At 38.8% G+C, this 23,756-nt stretch overlaps 2 protein-coding genes and 1 non-coding gene across 15 annotated transcripts in view; all 3 read left to right on the top strand.

Moving 5' to 3' along the window:
• Positions 1 to 31: 31 nt before the first annotated feature.
• Positions 32 to 23,024, top strand: LOC136263930 (N-terminal EF-hand calcium-binding protein 1-like). 11 transcript variants are annotated; one of them, XM_066058582.1, is made up of 13 exons: positions 32 to 330; positions 2,165 to 2,189; positions 2,238 to 2,346; positions 3,546 to 3,571; positions 3,747 to 3,859; positions 9,535 to 9,582; positions 10,001 to 10,080; positions 10,519 to 10,616; positions 13,030 to 13,121; positions 13,755 to 13,870; positions 13,938 to 14,001; positions 14,457 to 14,510; positions 14,560 to 14,584. In XM_066058582.1, exons 1-11 carry the CDS (start codon positions 280 to 282, stop codon positions 13,966 to 13,968), a joined length of 789 nt encoding a protein of 262 aa, XP_065914654.1. In that variant the 5' UTR covers positions 32 to 279; the 3' UTR covers positions 13,969 to 14,001; positions 14,457 to 14,510; positions 14,560 to 14,584. The 11 variants fall into 11 exon arrangements, with proteins under 11 accessions (XP_065914654.1, XP_065914663.1, XP_065914653.1 ...); XM_066058580.1 differs by lacking the exons at positions 13,755 to 13,870; positions 13,938 to 14,001 and adding exons at positions 14,720 to 14,782; positions 15,691 to 15,768 and having other exon boundaries at positions 34 to 330; positions 13,030 to 13,123; positions 14,347 to 14,510; positions 14,560 to 14,669; XM_066058591.1 differs by lacking the exons at positions 13,755 to 13,870; positions 13,938 to 14,001; positions 14,560 to 14,584 and adding exons at positions 12,718 to 12,781; positions 12,841 to 12,915 and having other exon boundaries at positions 14,457 to 14,505.
• On the top strand, positions 12,671 to 12,873 carry LOC136265270 (small nucleolar RNA U3). Its single transcript, XR_010705464.1, has one exon. It is a non-coding gene; the product is annotated as a small nucleolar RNA U3 (small nucleolar RNA).
• Positions 15,738 to 23,756, top strand: part of LOC136263922 (sodium- and chloride-dependent glycine transporter 2-like) — a 58,811-nt gene continuing 50,792 nt past the window's right edge. Inside the window, exons 1-2 of one of the 3 annotated variants that reach the window (XM_066058568.1) lie at positions 19,429 to 19,594; positions 19,644 to 19,753. The gene's annotated coding sequence lies outside the window, so the exon portion shown is untranslated. Of the gene's footprint in view, positions 15,852 to 19,428; positions 19,595 to 19,643; positions 19,754 to 22,947; positions 23,025 to 23,756 lie in introns of those variants that run through there. The other 2 variants (XM_066058559.1, XM_066058554.1) reach the window with 2 other exon arrangements.

Here is a 23,756-nt window from a genome sequence, read left to right as displayed (position 1 = left end):
GATATGGTATATGGCAGTTGGATACTCTCTTCTCTATTATTTACTCTTGATGGTAGTTATACAGCACAATCCCTAAATGTAGCTTCCAATTTCTTTACTGAACAAATGACTGATATTTTAGTCTACTGCTGAAAATAAGAGAAACCATCACGATTGATGTACAACAAACAAAAGTATAATAAACATGTGATCATGAGTCCTCGGGCAACGTAATATTCTAGTATCCGGAAGTCCGCTATACGTTAAGCCACGTGAGGGACTGAAAGGACAAAGTGCGCCATGGCTGAAAGTGATCACCACGCGTTAAAGGTGAAGGATATCGTAGAAGACGTAAGTGTTTGTGTATACGTATATTATTATTTCTGATTTGTGGTCTAAATAACGCCGTCCCTGGGAAGTTATTTGGTATTATGTTCCAACCTGTATTCACATTGGATAAAAGCTGGTATAAAGTCACGAGTGGCACTAAATTATCATCGCGTAGTGCAGATGACCCAGCTGATTAGCCAGACCACTTTCGTTTGTATGGGGCAGGCGCCAAAAAAAATAGTACATTGAAATTTGATAATTTGAATTGCTAAATTAACTGGTTTGGTCGTGGCTGCTACTCTTTTTAGAGGTTGCGTGAGACTGGGAGCTGATGAAAACGTTAAGGTCTGGACATGAGACTAGGGCTGAGGGAATGTGGACAGAAGTCACCTTGAAAATTATGAAATCTTGTATGCGATTTCCAGTGTGAGACCCCTTTGCTGGAGTGGTGCATGTAGGGCAACGGGATACCCAGTATTTAATAGGGATACCCAGTATTTAATAGGGATACCCAGTATTTAATAGGGATACCCAGTATTTAATAGGGATACCCAGTATTTAATAGGGATACCCAGTATTTAATAGGGATACCCAGTATGGTATGGACATGTCAATAAATAAATAAATAAAAATGCAGCTACAACAGGAAACTGTTAGGTTGTAATGTGGCTTGGATATGGAAGCATGTCCTCCCAGCTTTTCTGTGTGTTAGCAAAACTGCATCAATGATGAAATCATAGGCTACTAGACCATCCATTTCCTAGTCCAACAGTAGCTGAATAATGTACTGTAGCGTAGACTGTGAATCGGTTATGCAATAATTGATTATTCAATCAGTTATTGTTGAGGGTGATTGATAATCGGGCTATCTATGCAACAACCCATTATGCAATTGGATCACGTGACACAGAATTGTTTACAGTATTGGTCATAAAATGTGCACTGAAGTGAGTGAGGAGGGTATTATGTGCTTGCTAGGGATTACACGTCACAAAGCTACTCTTTCCCTTTACTTCTTTTGTCACACAGCACATTTGATTAAGAAAACACTGCTAGTAGGCAATCAGGCATGACTTGTATTGAAAATGTTCCATATAGAACTTTAGCCATGGGTGATTGCTAAAGGCCACATAAAAAAAATGTGATAGAGAAAACTTAATAGCTGTGCTGACACTTCTTTTGTGTGTCTATTTTAAATTATTAATTCCATAGCAACATGTAATTGTGACTGGATCTGCGAAATGCATTATCACTCAAATTTCACTGTCACAGTTGACCAGAGTATAGTGGTCTGCTTTTGCTGGCTGCTTTTTAAAGCACAATGGCAAGCCGTACAAGTGGTCTGGAGTCTTGATGGAACCCTGGCCAACCAGGAGGTGGCTGTACAGCTCCATGATGTTGGACAAAGACCTGTGCTGTAAATTTCCTTTCATTTTAGCCAGTTCTGAGCCCTGAATGGCCCATAACTTGGCCTAATTCATTTCAACACGTTCCTTTTCAATTTTTGAACACCATCTTGTCCATCTTCCAGGGCCCCTGCCTCCCACCCTTCTGGAGCTTGCCTGATACAGACAACCTCAGTTTAAAAACTATCTAAAATGGCCGGAAACTTAGCTGTTGGCTACTTCTTCAGTGGGTGATCTGGAAGTTAAGAAATTGCTGTAAAACGTTGTGAAAATTTGGTATGCATAGCTACACCCTGAATACATTTCTCGGTACTTTTAAATGGGTGATAAGACCGGTTTTCCCATAGACAGTCGCAATAATTATGTAATCATTTGTATGATGTATTAAATTCTGGTGCTTAAGTAATGTGCATTTGCAATTGTCTACAAACATTTTTTTTCTTTTGCAGATATCCAGAAGAGCTGATAAGAATGGTAAACCATGACATCAACTCGGTGGTGATCAACTATTGATGTACACGGATAGTGGTTCTCTGTCTTTGAAAGAATTTCAGGAATTCTTTTCTGACGGGATCATGACCAGTGAAGAACTAGAGGAGTTGTTCCATTTGATTGACACTGAAAAAACCAAGTGAGTTTGTTCAGTGAAAATTTGATAGTTATATATGTGGAAACCTGTTCACTCACTGCCTATTGACGTCACCTGTCTAAACTAGCCAACTTGAAAATTGTATTACTCAGTGTAACCTGCCTAATACAGTCACTTATCAGAAAATTTTATAGACAAGAACAGACAGGTTCAAGTGAAAATAAAGAACCTTGTCTGACAACTGAGTTGGACGATAATTGGCAATTAAGGTGGCAGTTACCTCACAATTTCTGGTTTGAAGGATATTTTTAAAATTCAGTTATAAACAGATTTGGAGAACTACGCTAAAGTGAACACAACCAGATTGTAGACCAGCTTTCCTCTATCTACATGCTGGTCTGTATGGCCATTGTAGATTGACCAGCGTTGCTAGAGAACCGATTGTACAAGCATGCAAAAATCCTTTCGGCATCAGTTTACACAAAGTTCATTGCATATTACGGCAAGGTAAATCGAGAAATCTATTCTTTAGTAGCATAAGCAGGGAGTGATCAACAAACCTCCAGCCTACGCCAGACTGAAAATTAATATGGCTATGGCATTATGAAGTCTTTGGCCACAGCAAAATGGTCTAAAACCTACTGTAACTTTGATAGACGGTACAAAAACCTTTTTTTTCTTGACATGCGGCCCTACTACAAATACCAGTCGTTTATTTTACGAAAATACAGAGGTCTCCCTCACTAGTGTACTAGAAAAAACTGACGCAGAAAGTTGTACTAATACTCTAACATACCATGCTAAAACCAGAAATGATATATACTGCCAAAGTTTTGTGCAAAGCACCTGAATCTTGGTGAATAAAGGTTCTAAACTACACTACTTACTTTAGTGGAAGTCTTCTTTAATAATATTCACAAAACTGTAATGAATTTCATCTTATTACAAGGCAATGGGCCTTAGCACATGCTACAGTCATTTTAATTATTGCGTAAACACTAATCACATGATGCAATAAATGAATATTTGTGGCGTAACGATACTCACTCCCTTACTTGTTGTGAACTGTTGGTCCTACTGTATGACCCAAGTTCTAATCCAAAATCTCCTTGGAGTAATTATTTATTCCATATACAGGTCTGATACAACAGCCTGTATAGTTTGAATTTGTTAAAAATAAGAATAACGTGATTGTTATAGTAGTGTATAAGCATTTGTTATTTTTATTTTATTTTATGCAGCACTTTGAGTCATTCGGAGCTACTTGGTAAGTTATTGTACTGTGTGTGTGCATGCATATGTGTGTAGTGTATGCATACGTGTGTAGTGTATGCATACGTGTGTAGTGTAATATGTGTGTAGTGTAATATGTGTGTAGTGTAATATGTGTATGTGTGTATATGGTGTTTGGTACTGTGTACAAATGTACCATTTTGTTACAGCTTACTTTCAGCAGTACATGGCTGACTTTGAGCCAATATTCTCTCTCACTGATGATCTTAGTGTGGCTATCACTAATAACTTGAAGTCCACCCACAACAAACACCAATCTACGGTATGTGTAGTGTGAGTGTGTGTGTGTGTGTGTGTGTGTGTGTGTGTGTGTGTGTGTGTGTGTGTGTGTGTGTGTGTGTGTGTGTGTGTGTGTGTGTGTGTGAGTGTGTGTGTGTGTGTGTGTGTGTGTGAGTGTGTGTGTGTGTGTGTGTGTGTGTGTGTGTTTGTTATTTGTCACAAATTGATTGTACATCTTGTCATATAGCCAACATTAATTTTTTTAATTTGTGCAGCTGGGGTGCCAACAACTTAATTTGTCTACTAGTGGTTTTCACATTGTTTCAATTAGTGCACTGTTGTGTTGTGTACTCATGGCAGGTGTAATGGCTGGTAGTCAGTGTGTGGCAGGTGTAAATAGCAGGAACAAGGGAACATGACAGCTGAAATGGCCAGCAGTAAGTTGTGGCAGGTGAAATGGCCAGTAGCAAAACTAGACCTGGCAGAGACAGTGCTACCAGATCTATGGGTATCCATGTTAATTTAGTTTTAAAGCCAGGGAACACTAAATTCCCTGCCTGGTCTTATTTTGGTTTTGTTCTTGGTGGTGGCAGTAAACAAGGACCTACAGAAACCTGAGAATGTATATTTAGTGTTTCAGATAACATTGCTACTAATAAACAATCCATGGCTAAACCTTGTGAAAGTCAACTTGTTGACCTTTTTAACTGCTATTTTATTTTTACAACTACCACTTACATAATGTTACAGATATTGAGATTAAATCGAAAATCTAGATTATTTGGCTTCAAATATCTAGATTACTAAAAACACAACGCTTGCTTGTAACCATCTCAGAATCCCCTCTCAGCTATACAGTTAGAGTGCTGGCAAGAAGTACCATATAGTGGATTTTTTCATGAAACTTCTGAAGTTTCCCATGAAATGAAATAGTAGCATCACAAAATTGAGCAATAGCTAAAAATATCATTTTAAATTATGAACAAGCTATGTTTCAAATAAAACAATGATCTACCTTTGGTATCTAGTCCCATATCACACTTTTTATAACAGGAGCACATTGAATCATTTGGACAAGGTATCATGCAACTCCATATTATTGTTATGGGTAAAATTCAAACATGGCATCTTGTGTTAGTGACGTATATCATTAGTTACACTATTCTTATGTGTAACAGGGATATCGATATACAGAATGGTCCACTACTCTATCATTTTGTGTGATAGCAGCAAAGCTGCTTTGATGGGAAACCCATTCAGTCGCTTAGGGTAGTCCACTGGTATAATTTAGTACCACTAGCAAATGTAAAAGGGCTGTTCTGCCATGCCTGTGCTACCATTCTTCCGTTGTGCCATTCAACTTCATTTCTGTAGCTTTGCTTCATTGTGCTGCAATGTGATATACTTGAGTATGTACCTCCAGATAATGTCCTAATAAGGAATTGTAAAAGTTATTTTTATAGTACACAACAGCCATGTTTGAATTTTTGTTGTTTATGGATTCCTTGTCCACAGGATTCAGAGGAGGTTTGACGCGTTCACGTGACCTGTACATTTTCATTGGAAAATCTTCGTTTCAAGACAATTTTATTACAACTATAGTGCATTTGAAAGTTTATGTATTTCTTAATCTAACGGCGTGGCGATCCCCAGCGAACCCTGCTGATTTGGCTGGTAACAAAGCCAGAGTTTAAAGTTCCAATAAAAAAATTACGAAAAATCAGTTTGATTGTGGAAGGTAATACAGCAATCCCAGTGAAGGGTCGTTGTTTCATTATAGAAAACGTATGTGACAAGTCTGGTGAAGTTGTATGCATCAAATCAAAGTTTATTAATTTCACCCCGAATCTCAAGTGCCTTGAGAAAACAAAGTACATAACCGCCTACGTGAAGGACGGTCTGAATATCTAACGAATCCCATTAAACTCTACAGTTTTTCAGTTTAGTATTGCCAGAAATTATAGGGTGTGTCTATAATCTATGGTATTGTGACTATTGACGGTCATGTGAAATACCAAAGAAAAGAATGCAATTAAGGACAATATATTTAAGTAGTGCTTATAGCGCGTCCAACCTCCTTTGCATAGCATTCATGTACTCCGGTTTGCAATAACGCATACAGAATTATCAAATCAATAAAATTTATTGTGATTTCGTATTTCATAATTATTGTGTAATTCTCTAATTTTGATGATACACACTGCTAAGGATATACTATTTGAACAAACTACTTTGTACACACAAATATCTTCACAAGTGTTTTGCATTCACAAATTCTCGACAGATCCTCGGTGCTTAGGTCTGCTACTGTTTTTTTTTGTGGAACAGTTTATAAGGTTTCAACAATGTTATGTAAGCTATCACATTAGCAGTGATCATTGTTGTGGGTGACCACCAAATCCTGTCATGTGCAAATGAATAACATGTGATAAGTGCAGGTCATCATTGCATTTAACGAGATCAGTGTGCTATTGTTACAAGCCTTGATATGTGTGTAGTGTGCATGTGTGTAATGTGTGTGTGTGAGGTGTGCGTGTGTGTGTATGATGGAACATTCTTTCACATCCACAGTGGAACTCTGTTATTTTGGCGGAGGAGGCTGACCGGAACAGTACTTATGGTGTCTAGTTAAATCTCCAGAATGATTAAAAGTTCTCCCACAACCACAGACAAAAGAGCCAGTGACCATAGTGGGACCCCTAGCAACTCTTTCTGACGAAACGGTTTGGCACAATTCATGCCACCTTGAATGATCCTGGGCTACCTAACACCAACTGAGAGCATCGTAAAAGTGATCTCACCCGGCACCAGCATTACTGTTCAAGCTAAGGTGGTGCTAGGTTCAGTTCTTCCAGGACCCTGCTATTGTCATGAGACAGGCCGATGAGGTGATAAGGTGTGTACGTGTGTGTGTGTGTGTACATGTGTGTGTACATGTGTGTGTACATGTGTGTGTGTGTGTGTGTTTGTACATATGCATACATGCTTGCTTGCTTCCTTGTAACCATCTCAGAATCCCCTCTTAGCGATACAGTTAGAGTGCTGGCAAAAAAGTACCATATAGTGGATTTTCCATGAAATTTCTGAAATTTCCCATGAAATGAAATAGTGGCATCACAAAATTGACCAATGGCTAAAAATATCATTTTAAATTATGGAAAAAAACTATGTTTCAAATAAGACAATGATCCACCTTTTGTATCTAGTCCCATATCACACTTTTTATAACAGGAGCACATTGAATCATTTGGACAAGGTATCATGCAACTCCATAGTATTATTATGGGTAAAATTCAAACATGGCATCTTGTGTTAGTGACGTATATCATTAGTTACACTATTCTTATGTGTAACAGGGATATCGAATGGTCCACTACTCCATCGTTTTGTGTGACAGCAACAAAGCTGCTTTGACGGGAAACCCGTCCAGTCGCTTAGGGTAGTCCACTGGTATAGTTTCGTACTACTAGCAAATGTAAAAGGGCTGTCCTGCTATGCCTGTGCTACCATTCTTCCATTGTGCCATTCAACTTTATTTCTGTAGCTTTGTTTCATTGTGCTGCAATGTGATGTACTTGAGTATGTACCTCCAGATAATATCTTAATAAGGAATTTTAAAAGTTACTTTTTATAGTACACAACAGCCATGTTTGATTTTTTGTTGTTTATGGATTCCTTGTCCACAGGATTCATGTACTCGGGTTTGCCATAATGCATACAGAATTATCAAATTAATAAAAGTTACTGTGATTTCATGTTTCATAATTATTTTGTAATTCTCTAATTTTGATGATACACACTGCTAAGGAAGTACTATTTGAACAAACTGTTTTGCACACACAAATATTTTCTCAAGTGTTTTGTGTTCACAAATTCTCGACAGAGCCTCGGTGCTTCATTCTCATATACAGGGGACACAGAGAAGGTCCAACACAAACTAAGCGCTATTGAAAAGAATTTGCAGTAATTGCATTCTTCAAGTGGTAAATTCACAGAAAATGAATCCATAGACAAGATTTGGCAAACTGCAAAGCTACTTATACACTTGTGCAGTTAATTTTCACTTGTTTTCTCTTCCCAACTTGCTGCTTGGCTTTATTTCGTATGGTTAGTTATTTATCATGTGACAGTTCCTCCAATAGGCTGTGCATATTGAATCTGAACCACTGTGGTTGAATGGGTTGATTGTACCGTTGAATTAAGCATAAGAAAAGAGTTTGATCGGCACGCATTTTTCATTGATAACACCACGAAATAATTTCCCTGTACAAAACATATGTGGTCACGTGTGCGTGTCGCACCTCCTCTACAGGGGAGATATCCCCTTTCATGTCAAAGAGACATCCTGCATGGTTTTTCTGGTAGCCTACAAAATCTGCTACTCTGTGTGTGTTTTTTTGGTTTTTTTTGTGGAACAGTTTATAAGGCTTCAACAGTGTTATATAAGCTATCACATTAGCAGTATCATTGCTGTGGTTGACCACCAGATTCTGTCATGTGCAAATGAATAACATGTGATAAGTGCAGGTCATCATTGCATTTAAGGAGATCAGTGTGTTGTTGTTACTAGCTACTACGTAGCCTTGATACAATAATGAACTACTCACTGGATTTTTAAGATATGACTGTCGAATTTTTGATGGGTAAGCAAGCTGTAATTGTGTGGAAGCTGATTTTCTATACTTGCTTCTGCCCAGTAATATTTTAAAGTCATTTTAATTCTTGTTATGACATGAGTAGAACTATTGTGTGAACTAAGGACCTGATAAGAAAAGTAGCTTTGCACAATGGTGAATAGTGTCTAATAGTAAATCCAGTCCCATAGTGCCAATCACAAAGGAAGAGTTCACTCTGAAGAGCTAAACTTGTAACTTACGCTACATGTATCCCAGTGTGTTCCTGTTTGTTGATGGTAGAAAACAAAATACTTCAGTTAGTACAAGACACTTCATGATGATAGCTTGATTGTTTTAGACCCTGCAAATTTTGTGGTGAAGCCATATGGAAACTGTTTCCAGCCACCTTAAATACCAGAGGAGCTCAATGGGAGGGTAGAGTGTCACCACACCCATTTTTCAGACCACCAAAAAAAAACCACTTCAAAGTAGAAGTTTGCCTTTGTGGAAGTTTAATACAGACTTTCAATTCTTGCATGCTTTTACCATTCAATGTTTTTGCTTGTGTTGGTACATACAGACAAACTTAGATAGGTACAAACATCTGACTTGTAGGCGTGCATGTTGTACAAAGTGGTCTGGGCATAGATTATTTCACATTCTTTTGGGAGGAGTTCTATGAGATAGTTGGACCCTTGCAGGTAGGCTAAATTGCTGGTTGGAGCATAGACTGTTAGTCATCCATGGTTAGAATCACACGTAACTTTTCCTATCCATACCCTTTGCTTCAACTCACATTACCCAGATACAGCTTTGATTAAGTTTGAGCTAAACGTATCAGATTGTTTAGCAATGGAGCTTTCAACATCATGTGACGTTTACAAAATCACAGGATTACATTTTGTCGTGGTGCCAAAATACTCTCAAATAAAATTCTATCGAATAATGTGTAATAATGATGAAAATTTTTTCACAACACCTCATGTTACCTTAAATATTTGTTCTAACTTGAGTTGATGTATATTGTGTACAGTAAGGATATAAGATAAGCTGTATGTATGTATTGTAGTTTTCATTATGTGTTGTTGTTGTTGTTATGTAGGAGATGACCAAAATTGAGAAGTTTGCCACAAGGTTCTTGATCAAGGAGGTCTGGTTGTGTTTGTGTGTAGAAGTAGTTGGTACTTTATTATAAACAGTTAGTAACTTTTTTGTGGCTAGCAATAGAGTTATGTATTGTCGTTTATACTACTGTAGGAGGGAGCCCCGTAATAAAAGGATGTCCCAAAATGTCAATCCCTTTACAGTATAATTTGGGACGCTTCAATGATCCAGATATTTGTCTGTGGTCCTACGTTTTTATATATGTCAATGTACTCAGTTTTTATCCTTGAAATGAGGACAGCCATGCATATTTAGCTTATGCTCCTTTAAGACATATGTATAGATATCTGATCCCTTTCACCAGGATGGCTGGTTGATACCCTATAGATAGTTATACATGTAAAGAGACTAGTGTACTCATGGTGAATTCCATTGTTAGTAATTGTATACACTATTCTCAACAGGCTCTGGAGCATGTTAGTGTGGCCAGTAAACCACTGGAGTCTGCTAATGATCACCTGACTGAGTTAGGCCTTAATGAATGGTGAGGTGTGTAATATATATTACATCATTTGTGCGAATGTTGAGGGGTCATTGATGAAGTGTAATATAGGCCAATGTAAATATTAAATAAACCTCAAAATTGTCTGAATTTCTTGTTTATCTGCTTGTTAGAAAACAAGTGACTTAGACCATTTTTGACAACAGTTTTGCAGAGTAAATTGTTACTATAAATAACTTTCGTAGATGATTTTTCAGACCCCTCGGATGATGTGCTGGTTAAGTGTACCATCTTTGATATGTTATATAGTGTGACTAAGTGTCACTACTATAATAACTTGTACTGTACAGTCTGCCTAATATGGTCAATGCTGGTATACGGTATACCTTTCTTTTTACCTTTTGATCACTGATTTGTGTTGTTGACCATCCATTGATCACTGATTTGTGTTGTTGACCATCCAGTCTATCTTGTCCACAGTTCTGCTAATCACCTCCCAATAGTGGTGGACACTGCTGATACAAAGACAAAGGTCAAATGGCACAAGAAATATCACCACCTAGTATCTGGTGAATCAGGTGAGCTTGTATAATGGTGTATAGCAGTGAGATAATGAATAAGGTGATAATTCCCATCAAAGACATCATTTTGTGCTATGGCATAATGTCATCATAGTGATGTTGGTTGACCAAAACTCAAACACACAATCAAATCTAACAAGTGGGTGTATATAAGCAATGGCCTGAACTGGTTGGTTTTAAGACTGTAATCACTAGGATCATTTCTATAGTGGCAATTGGAAACAGTGGAAATGGAAACTGGAAACGGAGAGTGGAAACAGAGAACAGGAATGGTCGCATCGTTATATAAATGTACTGTAGGGTAAAACCTTTGTTTAGTGGCCACCTGTTAAAGACCACCTTCTTATAAAGACTGCATTTTAATTAGATGGCTAAGGTTCATTTTGTAGTCACCTTTGATAAAGACCATTACTTTACATGGTAATATTTGTTAAGCTTCAAACATGTATCTCATGACTCATATCAATGTCATCTCTTTGTCCACACTTCACTCAAGTCATATGCCATCATCACTTAGTTTGTACCAGCACAGATACTACTATGGTACCGGAATGTGTCATATTATATAGTTATACAACGGCCACGAGTGCTCTGCCTGATATAAACGCACGAGCCTGAGGGCCGTTAGGCCCGAAGGCAAGTGAGTTTATACAGGCAGAGCACGAGTGCACGTTGTATAATTGTTATGTACAACTCACCTAATAGGTGGGGAGAGTCTCACAGGACAGCTGTAACACTTATAAAGGCCAGGTTTCTAACATCGATTGTGGGTAACCAAACCAGACGTTGCGATGACGTTCCCCCTGCAGTACTGCAGCCACCTGAGATATTGAAAACTAGTACGCTATGGGTTATATCACTAACCTGCATTCGCTGTTCGACTCTCATCATGTAGTGCTCAGCATGCCATATAGACTAAGCACCAGACTAATCACCATAGTGATTCTCTCGAGCGAAAAAAAGCAGCTAAATAGACGGTTTAAGTAAACAAAACCTAACTACTAAACGATACTAGTCTAATTCTTATTATTCACACTGGCTAAACTCGAATCTGGTGGCATGACAAAACTGGTTCCCACAATCGAACGTAAAGGTTAGTATTATTTAGAATATATTTGTTTTATTGAGTCATTGTCGAAGTGGACTACAGTTTAATCTGAGCTAAGATGGCACCAGACTAGTAAGGTGTATAAGTACATTTATATATATGTAGACTAGAGTTGTGGCCACCCGCGTGGCTTTTTCGATCGCCATTGGCTGCTTGTAAACATTATACGTATTGGTGACGTTATGGCCCACAATCGACCTTTACATGTCGGGCTGTAAAAGAATTCGAGTGATCTGTGAAGTGTCTTTCCACCTATTAGGTGAGGTGTCGTAGTGGTCTTCGCCACCGGCACTTGTGCTATGCTGCACAAAACCGCAGCCAGTACAATATCTGTATATTGCACTGCGGTCGGTGCATTATAACTTATAATGCACTCGTTGTGGTCTACAAAACCACAACCAGTGCATTATAAGTTATAATGCACTCGCTGTGGTCTGCAGCAGTGCAATATACAAATTATGGCACTGGCGGTGCCTTTGAACTGCCCACGCAGAGTGGTACATTAAGTTATAATGCACTCAAAACAGATAAAAAGACTAAGCTCTTCATTGATACAATAGGTTGTAGTGTACGAGCTACATTTACTTGTGTAGAATACTTTTATGTACCACTCTGCATGGGCAGTTCAAAGGCACCGCCAGTGCCATAATTTGTATATTGCACTGCTGCAGACCGCAGCGATAAAGCAGTCTGACATAAGATGTTTGGAACCTAGCTATTATTGCACTGTTAAGAGGTGGTCTTTGTAAAGGGGTGATCTTTATAAAAGGTGCCTTAGCCGTCTTTGAGATATAATTATAATGTGGTCTTTGTACAGAGGTGGTCTTTATAAGAAATTGGTCCTTAAGAGGTGGCCACTAAACAAGGATTTTACTCTAGGACACATTTATATGATGATTTGACTATTTCCACTTTCCGTTTCCGGTTTCCATTTCCACTGTTTCCAATTATCCTTTCTATAGTACACATTAACTCTCTGTCTACCAACAGAGACAACTCCCTCAGCCATGAGGAGGAATAGTAACATCCTCTTCTGAGCATGAAGGGTGGTTGGGAGTGACTATAGTTCTCCCAGCAACTGAGGAGTGTTCCCTCTGTCCTCTCTTGTACAGGATAGTGGGAGGGAGGGGATTTATTCTGAGTGGCTTGAGGGGGCCACCTTTATAAAACAGAGACTAAAAAATCCAAGTAAGTGGAGAATAATGGCTAAAATGAAAACTCAGTTTTTGAAAGACTGTATTTATAGTTGGAAGTTAGTGATGCCTATTTTTTCTGCTTTTTGATGTGTTATTCTTCCAATAGCTGTTGCTGCTAGTGGAGGGGTAGTATACAATGACCAGTTTGGTTCAGAGATGGATCGACTATCCACCCTGATTGATCAGTTGGAAGGAAAGGTACTTGACCTTGTACAGTACATACTAGTGTGTAATATTACTACATTGTTGGTAAAAACATTTTGATTTATCTTATCTGCATACACTCTGTGTGGTATAAGACCACTCAGTAAAATTTTGCACAATTTCCAAATGTTTTTTAGTATCTCAGTATTGTGTACAGTGTGCAAGGAGTGGGTTACCAAAGTTTTAGCCTATAATGATGGACGGCACTATAAGGTAGGAATCAATTTGTACAGCAACTATACTACTGGTAAATTTGCAAGGTTGCGATTCGGCTTACACTGTTCACCATAAATCAGCAAGTATAGTGTTAGCCCTGTAGTCACATGTGATGAAGGAGATGAAGGAGGCATTTCAAATAAAGACATTATGACAATCTTTTGTACATCTACTCAGTGGTGGATACAGGGGGGTTGCAATGGTTCAACTGAAATCCCCTCTGAAAACAGCGCGCCCCTAATTTATTTATGACTCGTCATGTTGGTGATAAAATCACCATGAGTTATACATAGTGTATTATATTAGGACTTTTTCTACTGGTGAAACTTCATACTTTTGTGTTTGAAATTCTCATCTCGGCGTTCAACAGTAGGTAGTGACCTTTTTTGTTGTTGTTTTTTTTTTTGCTAGGCTGAAGTTAAGTGGAACCTGAAACCCCCTCTGAAAATTTCTAGATCCACCACTGCTACTACATCACAAATAAACACATGTGACAAAGAACTGTCCATTAGCAAGCAAATAAGATGGTATATATATATAGACTTGCTTCCCAAAATAATGGCTTGATTATAACATGCATATTTTTCCCTGTAGCATGCACAATATCATATGTGGCATGATATAGGACCAAAATTCTGACTATCATAATGATACCTAGGTAAACACAGTAAACATGGTTACATCATCAAACTTCTGTACGATTCATTTTTGTTCACTAATACACTGTATACTGTCCACTATCTGTGTAGAGGAATACCTTTGCCATGGGTAAACACAGGTAAACAAGGGTACATACTGTTAAATAAGAATCAACAAAGGTCAACGCTGGTGTAAATATGTGTGTTTCTGCTGAGATGGTCACATGTACTGCAAAGTTTTATAAGGAATCCAAAACTCATATTTGCTTGTCCATAAAAATTGTTACTTAAGACACCAACATGCCTTGCTTTGCTACATGTTGGATTAGTCATGTACAGTGTTTACAAGTACCTCAACTACAAGTGTCTGGGAATGAAGTGATCACTTGGTCTGGAATATTTTTCTCTGTTAAGATTGTGACTCCCTTCTATACAGCTCTTGGGGGATTACTAGTGTTACTGATTATTCTTGTAGATCAAACTAGAAATGGTAGAAGAAGAGGAAGTTACACAAGACAGCAAAAACACGGTATGTCTTGCTGAAAAGTTTTCCATTTACCATTTTGCTTGTTGTTTAGATTGTTGTAGTTCACATGTTTCTGGAGGTTTCAGAGAGCAATGTTTCAGCCTTTAGGCAATCATTGAAGAGTTATGTACAAAGTGTTACCAGTGAAAGTGGATGTCTTCAGTGAGTAACTTTGTGACTTGATTTTACTGTTGTTGTCTATTAAATATTAGTGTTTGTGTTCAGAGTCATGTTGGGAGCTACTGATTGTGACAAGATTCTGAGCATTTCTCAATGTATGTCAACTGTTATACTTTTAACAAATAATATTTTCTGTTGCCTTTGGGCCAGGACCTTGTTAACCCTTAAACGCGCATAATCCTATATATATATATATATAGGCAGATTACGCATGGTCTTGAAAACGCGTAAGCCTATATATAGGCTTTTACGCATGGTTGTAAACAAAGCGCTGTAACATTTGAAGCATTTACCATATGGCTTTGTAACTTGTGCCATTCTACTCGTGATGTAATAAGCATTAAAATGATACCTAGGGGTTTACCCTACGACCAAAGCATAAGACCAAAAATCACTGTGAAAATAATTTTCAACAACTAACCACAAAAAATATATTACATACCTTTAGAAAATGATCCATAACTCCTTGACAGTTCGTCCGATTTGCTTCAAACAAGTACTATTCGAATGGTCATTCAATGGCGAATCAGGCCATATATAGCTCACGTGATTAAACTCACAATCGAAACTACGATTGAAGCGAAGAATGTGGCGCGAGACATTGATCTTCTTCGCTTTATAACAAGTAAGCCATTGTTGTTACAGTGGTTATTTAGCCTTCTCCAAGTAGACCAATGAATAAGCTTTCTACTGATATATGGTTTTAGGCTAATAGATTTAGGAAAGGCTGTCTTACCTCACCATATAAGTTTGTTTTGTGTAAACACGCATTCCATAAATGTTCTGTGCACATTCAGGACTAATTCCTTAAAAGTTTCATGCACGTTTAAGGGTTAAGGAGGTGACTGCATTATTAGGTGATTTAGTCTCCTATGACGGTCCCGTCGTATAATTGGGACCAACTTTTTACACACATCAGATGACAAATTACAATGTAGTAATGTCATTTATTATTGCCATTATTGGCCACTTCCTTTGACTTCCCAACATTTATATGTTGTAGTCTCATTTCATGATCTCCTGCCATGGGAGAACTGTTGTGGATAAAAGGTGGATCATATGAATAGACAAAATGTCAGTTATCGTCTAATGATGGGAGGGAATTGTAGTGATGTTCTCACTACTAAAGCTATTGAGGAGTGTACTAAGGACTTTACCAAGTGTGTGTGTGCGTGAGTGCGTATCTGCGCGTATCTGTGTCACCATTTGTGTGTTTGTGCATGCATGTCTGCGTGCATGTATGTAGCAGCTTTGCTTTTTTGGTTTGTGTGTAGTGTTGTTTTTGTGTATATGATCATACAGTACAGTAGTACTACAACAGTACTGTATATTAAGGATCATGGAGATTTGGGTTTTCCTATTCAAAAAATTCACCCAAGAACCAGCTTCACAACTCCATCCTGGCACCTTGGCAGTATTGGTCAGGTATAACCAAGCCCAAAAGTGCCATCAGTATGATCCTAAAAGCTTCCAATAAATTGTTATGAAATTTTTAAAAAAAGTATTGAATGGAGCCTGCCTGCCTGCCTGCCTGCCTGCCTGCCTGCCTGCCTGCCTGCCTGCCTGCCTGCCTGCCTGCCTGCCTGCCTGCCTGCCGGCCTGCCTGCCTGCCTGCCTGCCTGCCTGCCTGCCTGCCTGCCTGCCTGCCTGCCTGCCTGCCTGCCTGCCTGCCTGCCTGCCTGCCTGCCTGCCTGCCCGCCCGCCCGCCCGCATGCAATCCCAGCTCTTGACAGGGCAATCAAGGGTTAGTTAGAGGTCATTGACATGAGCTGAAAGTAGTTCAGGACAGTATAAATGGAGTGCTAGAGAGAGGTAGCAATCTAGGTGAGAGGTGCGAAACAAGTTAAAGCCATACGTGTATAGAAAATGCAATACTGTTCTTTGAAAGAGGGAAGTCGTTAAGTAGACGACTGGGTTATCAGTGTTCTTTCCATTGTTAGTATAATAATGGTGGATAACTAGGCTAGATAAAATGATGTATTAAGCCATATAACTCGTACAAGTTAATGAAACGTACCACGAAGAATGTACAAGGAACAAAAGTATTGGGAAGTACCAATACAGATTACACTGAGTTACAGGACACAACAAAATGTATATACATACAATAGTCAGGTTAGACCCCAGTATGTCATGGGCAGGAGCGTCCAGGACTGTTTACTGAGAATCTACAACGGCAAACCTAACGGGTTTAGATTACCTTGTTGCCAGTGGGAGTACCGTCAAATTTCTTCACTTTGACATTCAGAGCACTGAGCAGTTGTGTAACATGATCACTCGCCACCGCCATGCACTCTACAAGGGATTCTGACATTGGTACAGATATATGGTGACAATACAATTAGTGCAGTACGGTAGAAAAGGCAATAAACCAGTTGTACTGAGGAGCGCGTGTGTATAAGCAGAAGTGACAGGGATGGATTACAGTAGGTTAAATGATGGCACTTCACTTATATAATAGTTTACCAGTACTGTACATGTGTCGCAAAAAGCACAAAAGTCCTTTTACTCAGAAGGCTATTTCCAGATATCAGTGGGTATGGTAGCGTTAATTGGTCAATGGTATGTGGATGTTGTTAATTACACGGTATGACAAAGGGGGGGGGGGGGGGGGGGGGGGTGTATATAGACAACAGAGCTGATTGTTCAGTTTCGGCAGCTCCTGCATTGTTGAAAAGTTTCTAATAGCATGCTAGGAAGCACAGTGAGACAAAATGGTGGTGCATGAATATTGTTAACTGAGGGAAATATGCTGAGTGTTTTGACAGGACCCGAATCCAGAGAGCATATGATTGGGGACTAAAGCAAAGGGTAAACAAACTGAAACAAATTAAAGAAACCCCCGTTGCTAGGTGAGGCCTGGATTGCATAGCAACCCAGCCTCTGGGTACAGTGGGCATTGACGCCCATGTGTCTCACCCAAGCCTATTGAGGTCACGTGAGCCATTGGGGAGACTGTGGGCGTGCAGTCCCTTACCCAGCATGGGGGGCAAACCTAGGTAGGTATTAGGGTGTCATCGTAATGCATAATCGTAGCCAGTTAAATGAGGGTTAGACGCAGTTTAACCCAATAGCCTGGTTCTTTAAAGTGTCACGGAGATAGAGGACAGAAATGGTGGCAGGCTATCCAGCATCACATGCACGGAACAATAAGCATACACGAGGCAGAAGTGCAAACTAGTTTTCTCCCACCTCTCCTCTCCCAGGGGTATGTCTGAATTCCAGTGTATTGTGCTTAGGTAGTACACTGTGACTGGTGTTGGGTACAGTGGGCACTGATGTCCACGTGTCTCACCCAAGGCTATTGAGGTCACTTGAGCCATTGGGAAAGCCTTGGGTATGCGGTAACAAGCAGTCCCTTACCCAGCATGGGTGGCAAACCTAGGTAGGTATTAGGGTGTCGTCGTAATGCGTAATCGTAGCCAGTTAAATTCTGTTAAATAGGAAATTTTTAAAATTACATAGAAACTTGTTGGAAGGGTTTGGAGTCACTCTGAAGGCATTTTTGGGCTTGGCTATGCCTAACCAATACTGCCAAGCTGTTATGGAGGAAATTTGAGGCTGGTATTAGGGTGATATTTTTGGACAAGAAAGCCCAAAACTGCATGATTCCTAATATACAGTACTACCATATTGTATGATGTTACTTGTCAACACTCTGTCTATCAACATAGACAACTCCCTCAGTCATGAGGAGGAATGGTTCGTTCTACGACTAGAAATAGATTATATAAACACTTACAGATATCCTGATCACTGAAAATCGGAGAGGTTTGAGTACTAGAGAAAATGTGTTCTGAGTGGCTTGAGGAAGCCACCTTATAAAACAAAGATGTACAAAACTAAGTAGGTTGACTGAAATGAAAATTCAGTTTTTTTTAACAAGTTGTGTAAGTTAGTCATGCCTGTGTTGTCTGCTTTTTGATGTTGTCATTCTCCCAATAGCTGTTGCTGCTAGTGGAGGGGTAGTATACAGTAACCCTGTTTGGTTCAGAGATGGATCGACTGTCTGCACTGTTTGATAAGTTGGAAGGAAAGGTACTTGACCTTGTACAGTATGTACTAGTATGTAATATTACTACATTTATTGGTAGTACGTACTGTAACATTTTGATTGTCTTATCTGCATACACTCTGTGTTGTATATGATCACGTTCGCACAATTTCCAGATGTTTTAAGTATCTCACTGTTATGGGTTACCAAAGTTTTAGCGCTAATTATGGGAATTATTGTACTGTACGAATCAATTTGTACAGTGATTTATACTACTGATAAATTTGCAGGGTAGCGATTTGGCTTACAATGTTTACCATAAATTGACAAACCCACCGAGGTATAGTTTTAGCCCTGCAGTCACTTGTGCATAACCAAGTATGAAGGAGATGACGGAGGCATTTCAAATGAAAGAAATTATGACAATATTGTGTACATCTACTACATCGCAAATAAACACATGACTGTCCATTAGCAAGCAAATAAGATGGTGTATATATAGACTTGCTTCCCAAAGTAATGGCTTGATTATAACATGTATTTTTCCTTGTAGCATGCATAATATACTTGTGCAAACTATGTGTGGTTCTGCTGAGATGGTCACATATACTACAAAGTTTTATATGGAATCTGAAACTGAAAGTACTCACATGTATTTTTCCACGAAAATTGTTTTCTTTGGAAACTGTTTACTTAAGACGCCAACACACCTTGCTCTGTTGCTTTACAAGTACCTCAACTACAAGTGTCTGGGGATGAAGTCTTCACTTGGTCTAGAATTTTTTTTCTCTGTTAAAATTGTGACTCCCTTCTATACAAGCTCTTGGGGGATTACTAGTGTTACTGATTATTCTTGTAGATCAAACTAGAAATGGTAGAAGAAGAGGAAGTTACACAAGACAGCAAAAACACGGTGTGTCTTGCTGAAAAGTTTTCCATTTACCATTTTGCTTGTTGTTTAGATTGTTGTAGTTCACATGTTTCTGGAGGTTTCAGAGAGCAATGTTTCAGCCTTTAGGCAATCATTGAAGAATTATGTACAAAGTGTTACCAGTGAGAGTGGATGTCTTCAGTGAGTAACTTTGTGACTTGATTTTACTACTGTTATCTTATTAAATATTAGTGTTTGTGTTCAGAGTAATGTTGGGAGCTACTGGTTTTCTGTGTACGAAGTGTGGCAAGATTCTGAGCATCTCTCAATGTATGTCAACTGTTACACTTTTAACAAATAATATTTTCTGTTGCCTTTGGGCCAGGACCTAGTTAAGGAGGTGACTGCATTATTAGGTGATTTGGTCTCCTATGATGTTCCTGTCTTATAATTGGGACCAACTTTTTACACACATCAGACAACACATGACAATATAGTATGTCATTTATTATTGCCATTATTGGCCACTTCCTTTGACTTCACAACATTTATATGTTGTAGTCCATACAGATCATGGTTTAAGATATTCCCTCCATATTCTGGTATTGGGATTGCTTCTGTCATTACCATCACCTATATTTCTATGTACTACAACGTCATCATCTCTTGGGTGTTGTTCTATTTTGTTAACTCATTTCATGATCCCCTGCCATGGGAGAAGTGTTGTGGATACAAGATGGGTCATATGAATAGAGAAAATGTCAGTTATCGTCTAATAATGGGAGGGAATTGTAGTGATGTTCCCACTACTAAAGCTATAGAGGAGTGTACTGAGGACTTTACCAAGTGTATGTGCGTGCGTGCGTGCGTGCGTGCGTGTGTGAGGGCTGAACAATATTATTGTTTTAGTGATATATCGCAATAGTTTGTAAAGTATCAATATCGCAATATTTGTTAACTATCCTGATACCTTGTTATGCTGTACTAGGCTAGGAATCCTTGTAAGTCTTAACCTGGTTACCCCTGCAGAGAGGTGTGAACACCATAACATAACCTCAAAGCATGTGTTACAATATCTGTTACTGTAAACAAGGATAATAGTGGCTAGTTTGATTCTACCTTTATAGACTTCCTGCAGGAATACTGAGCAATACGCTATGTTACACCAACTATGATTGACTTATTTGTAAGTATTGTGAATAGTGGCTTTAGTATCAATTGTGATACTAAAATAGCAGTATTGCTCAGCCCTAGTGTGTGTGTGTGTGTGTGTGTGTGTGTGTGTGTGTGTGTGTGTGTGTGTGTGTGTGTGTGTGTGTGTGTGTGTGTGTGTGTGTGTCGCGTGAGTGTGTTTGTGCATGTATGCACACATGTGTATATATGTGCGTCTGCGTACATGCGTTTGTGTGTGTATGTGTAGAAGCTTTGCTTTGCTTATTTGGTTTGTGTGTAGTGTTGTTTCTGTGTATATTATATGTGACAAGTGCAAGAAAAAATTAGGAATTTTCCATATGAGTAGGAACTGCAGCAGTAAAAAACACTGAAACAAGCCGCTGAGACAAAACACAACTGAATGATTGCATTTTAATCCCTACTTTAACCATACATCATAGCAGGCTAAAGTAGGGATTAATTAAAATGCAATCATTCATTTGTGTTTTGTCTCAGCGGCTTGTTTCAGTGCTTTTTATTGCTGCAGTCCCTACCCATATGGAAAATTCCTAATTTTTTCTTGCACTTGTTTGTGTACTTTCTTGTAAATTTCGTTGAATAACCGTATTTAGTAATTCTCGAAATACACAGCTAAATATTCCTAAGGATGCAAATTTTTAACAAACCGCTTTAAACAACACATTACCCACAGAAGTATGTTTTAAACTGTTTTATAGTATGTCTACAGTATTATTTTCCACTAATTCTCTCAACAAAGCCTCAGGGCTGCTCTTACTATTAGTTTGTGTAAGTACGAGTCACGGCCACTTTCTAGACGACAGGATACGTGAGCCTATGAGGCCTACTACAGTACTTTTCAGTTGTAGTACTCCTGAAAAGTGCTCTGGGGAAGCTACCCATAGAGTCTGTAGAGAGGTGCCATATACAGCCAGTTTTTAAACTCGGAAAAGAAACCACCTTAAAGCCAAGGCAAACACTCAAATCCTTACGCATGTAGTGGCGATGTTGAACAGGCAGCAGCAGCATATCCCGAGGTGTATCCCAACATTAAAATCACATGCTTACTATAATTATGCTACACATTTATTCCAATATGTTGAGGCGCTGTGGTGTGCATGTTTTGATGGAAGCCGTACCCGTGAGAGATGGCCATGATAAAGAAAGGATCAAAGATAAAACAGTAAGACAGTAGTGCACACATCGTAAGTATTTAATATTGTGAAAGGTTTTTCTCCACAAAATTCAGAGCATTTCTGCCAAAGAAGCAAGACTGTAGCTGTAGCTAGTTTTCCGCTACGCTTGACTGAACACATCAGTGAGGCAGGCAGTGAGGCAGGCAGTGAGGCAGTAAATAATTCGCCAAAATATATATTTTTTATTAAAGTTTCGTAATGCCTTGTCAGAAACGTTTCAGGTCATTCTGGAGACATATATGAGCTTGTTTATACCTGACCAATACTGTGAAATGCCCATGAAGGATTTTTGAAGATGATTTAGGGTAGATTTTTCTTCATGGACCACGCCTGCACCTTCATCGTCCGTACCATACAGTACTATTGTACTGTGTGATAGTATTTGATATTCACTTTCTATTATAAACAGTAGAACTCTTCAAAGTAAAGAAATCTCTAACAATAGGTAAACCTGCCTTACTATAATTCTAGCCATATAGGACTTTTTAAAATGCATCATTGAGGTCTGATTAAGTGAAAATATAATTCAATTTCCCTTACACTGGGTGCAAGCATTTCTATCCCAGGAATTTCCATGCATTGTTACAGAATTGGGCCAGGTGGGACTGTATGTTTGTATCAAATATCCGTTCTATTCAAAAACTATTTTCTTTTTATTTTAATGGTGATAGTTGTAGTAAGATTATGTATAGTCAGTTGTATCTAGGAATTTTGTGTACTACAGGTACTACTGGTACAATCATGTGATACATGTCAGTGATGATATTGGAGTTGCTGGTGAATTCAATTGGCTGTTGTTGATTTGTCTGTTTTGTGCATGGCTGATCACTTACCTGTGTTTATTCAGAGGAATCAAGTCTTCTGGAAAGGTGAGTGGACATGTGTATTGCTTTGTGACCTGCTGACCTGCCCAGAGGTCTCTCTTAGTGGAGTTTGTGATCACCTACTATGTGGGTACTGTATACAATAAGTTTCTGTTTTTGTTTTCAGGTAGCCTATGTCAAAGCAGTGTTCACTTATACTGTATAGTGTTGACCATACTGGTCTTCAGAGGAGTAACTTTGGATGATGCTGGGGAAGGAGTGGAGTTCTTGTTTAAACCAGATGTAAGTGGTTGTCAATAACAACAACAACATTAAGTTGTCACGATGAAATCACTGTGTAACAGAAGCCTGTAGTAGTGAATACTGTGTCTGACAAAACTTTCCTTGTTGAGTTGCTAATTCGGGATTTCGGTACAGAAGGGTTTTTCAAAATGAAGTTAGTGTGTCAATGACCTTTCTTGTTACGATGGTAGTGTAGTAGTGTCATGTCCACGTAATGTTATTGCCTAACTCTTTTCACAGCTCAACTGGTGGGAACGTCAGAACTAGTCAAGATTATTGTGTATCAGTTAGGATATGGACTGCTCTATCATACAGTACAATACTAATTGTATAGTAGGGACGACAAAGGAGTAGGTGTGGCCCATGAAATAAAATCACCCAAAAACCAGCCTCAATTTTCCCTGATGACAATTGTAAGGTAAAACTAAGTCCAAACAAACTTCAGATTGATCTGAAATGCTTTCAACAAGTTGTTACGGAATTTTAAATATATTTTATTTAATGGCATTTTCTACTGACTGAGTAACTGACTGACTAATGCTTTCAGACAAGCGTAACTCAATAATGGCTAAGGCTATGGGTTTGATTTTTTCACTGTTTGATGTCGCTTCAGCCCGACAGGTCATTTTGGCATATCACAGTATATACAATGCATTCTTCATGGGCTTACCAATGTCCTCCTTTGTGTCCCATTCATCTTTGCTGACAGGGAAAGGTGTTGATTTGGCATGA

The sequence above is a fragment of the Dysidea avara genome, chromosome 8 (assembly GCF_963678975.1).
Source record: "Dysidea avara chromosome 8, odDysAvar1.4, whole genome shotgun sequence".
NCBI classification, from domain to species: Eukaryota; Metazoa; Porifera; class Demospongiae; order Dictyoceratida; family Dysideidae; genus Dysidea; species Dysidea avara.
This window is presented reverse-complemented; position numbering and strand designations above follow the sequence as displayed.

Coding starts and splice junctions, on each gene's coding strand:
- LOC136263930 (XM_066058580.1), top strand. CDS start 280: ATGGCTGAAAGTGATCACCACGCGTTAAAGGTGAAGGATATCGTAGAA. Junction 3,572..3,746: donor GAGTCATTCGGAGCTACTTG/GTAAGTTATTGT, acceptor ATTTTGTTACAG/CTTACTTTCAGCAGTACATG. Junction 10,617..13,029: donor CCTAGTATCTGGTGAATCAG/GTGAGCTTGTAT, acceptor TTCTTCCAATAG/CTGTTGCTGCTAGTGGAGGG.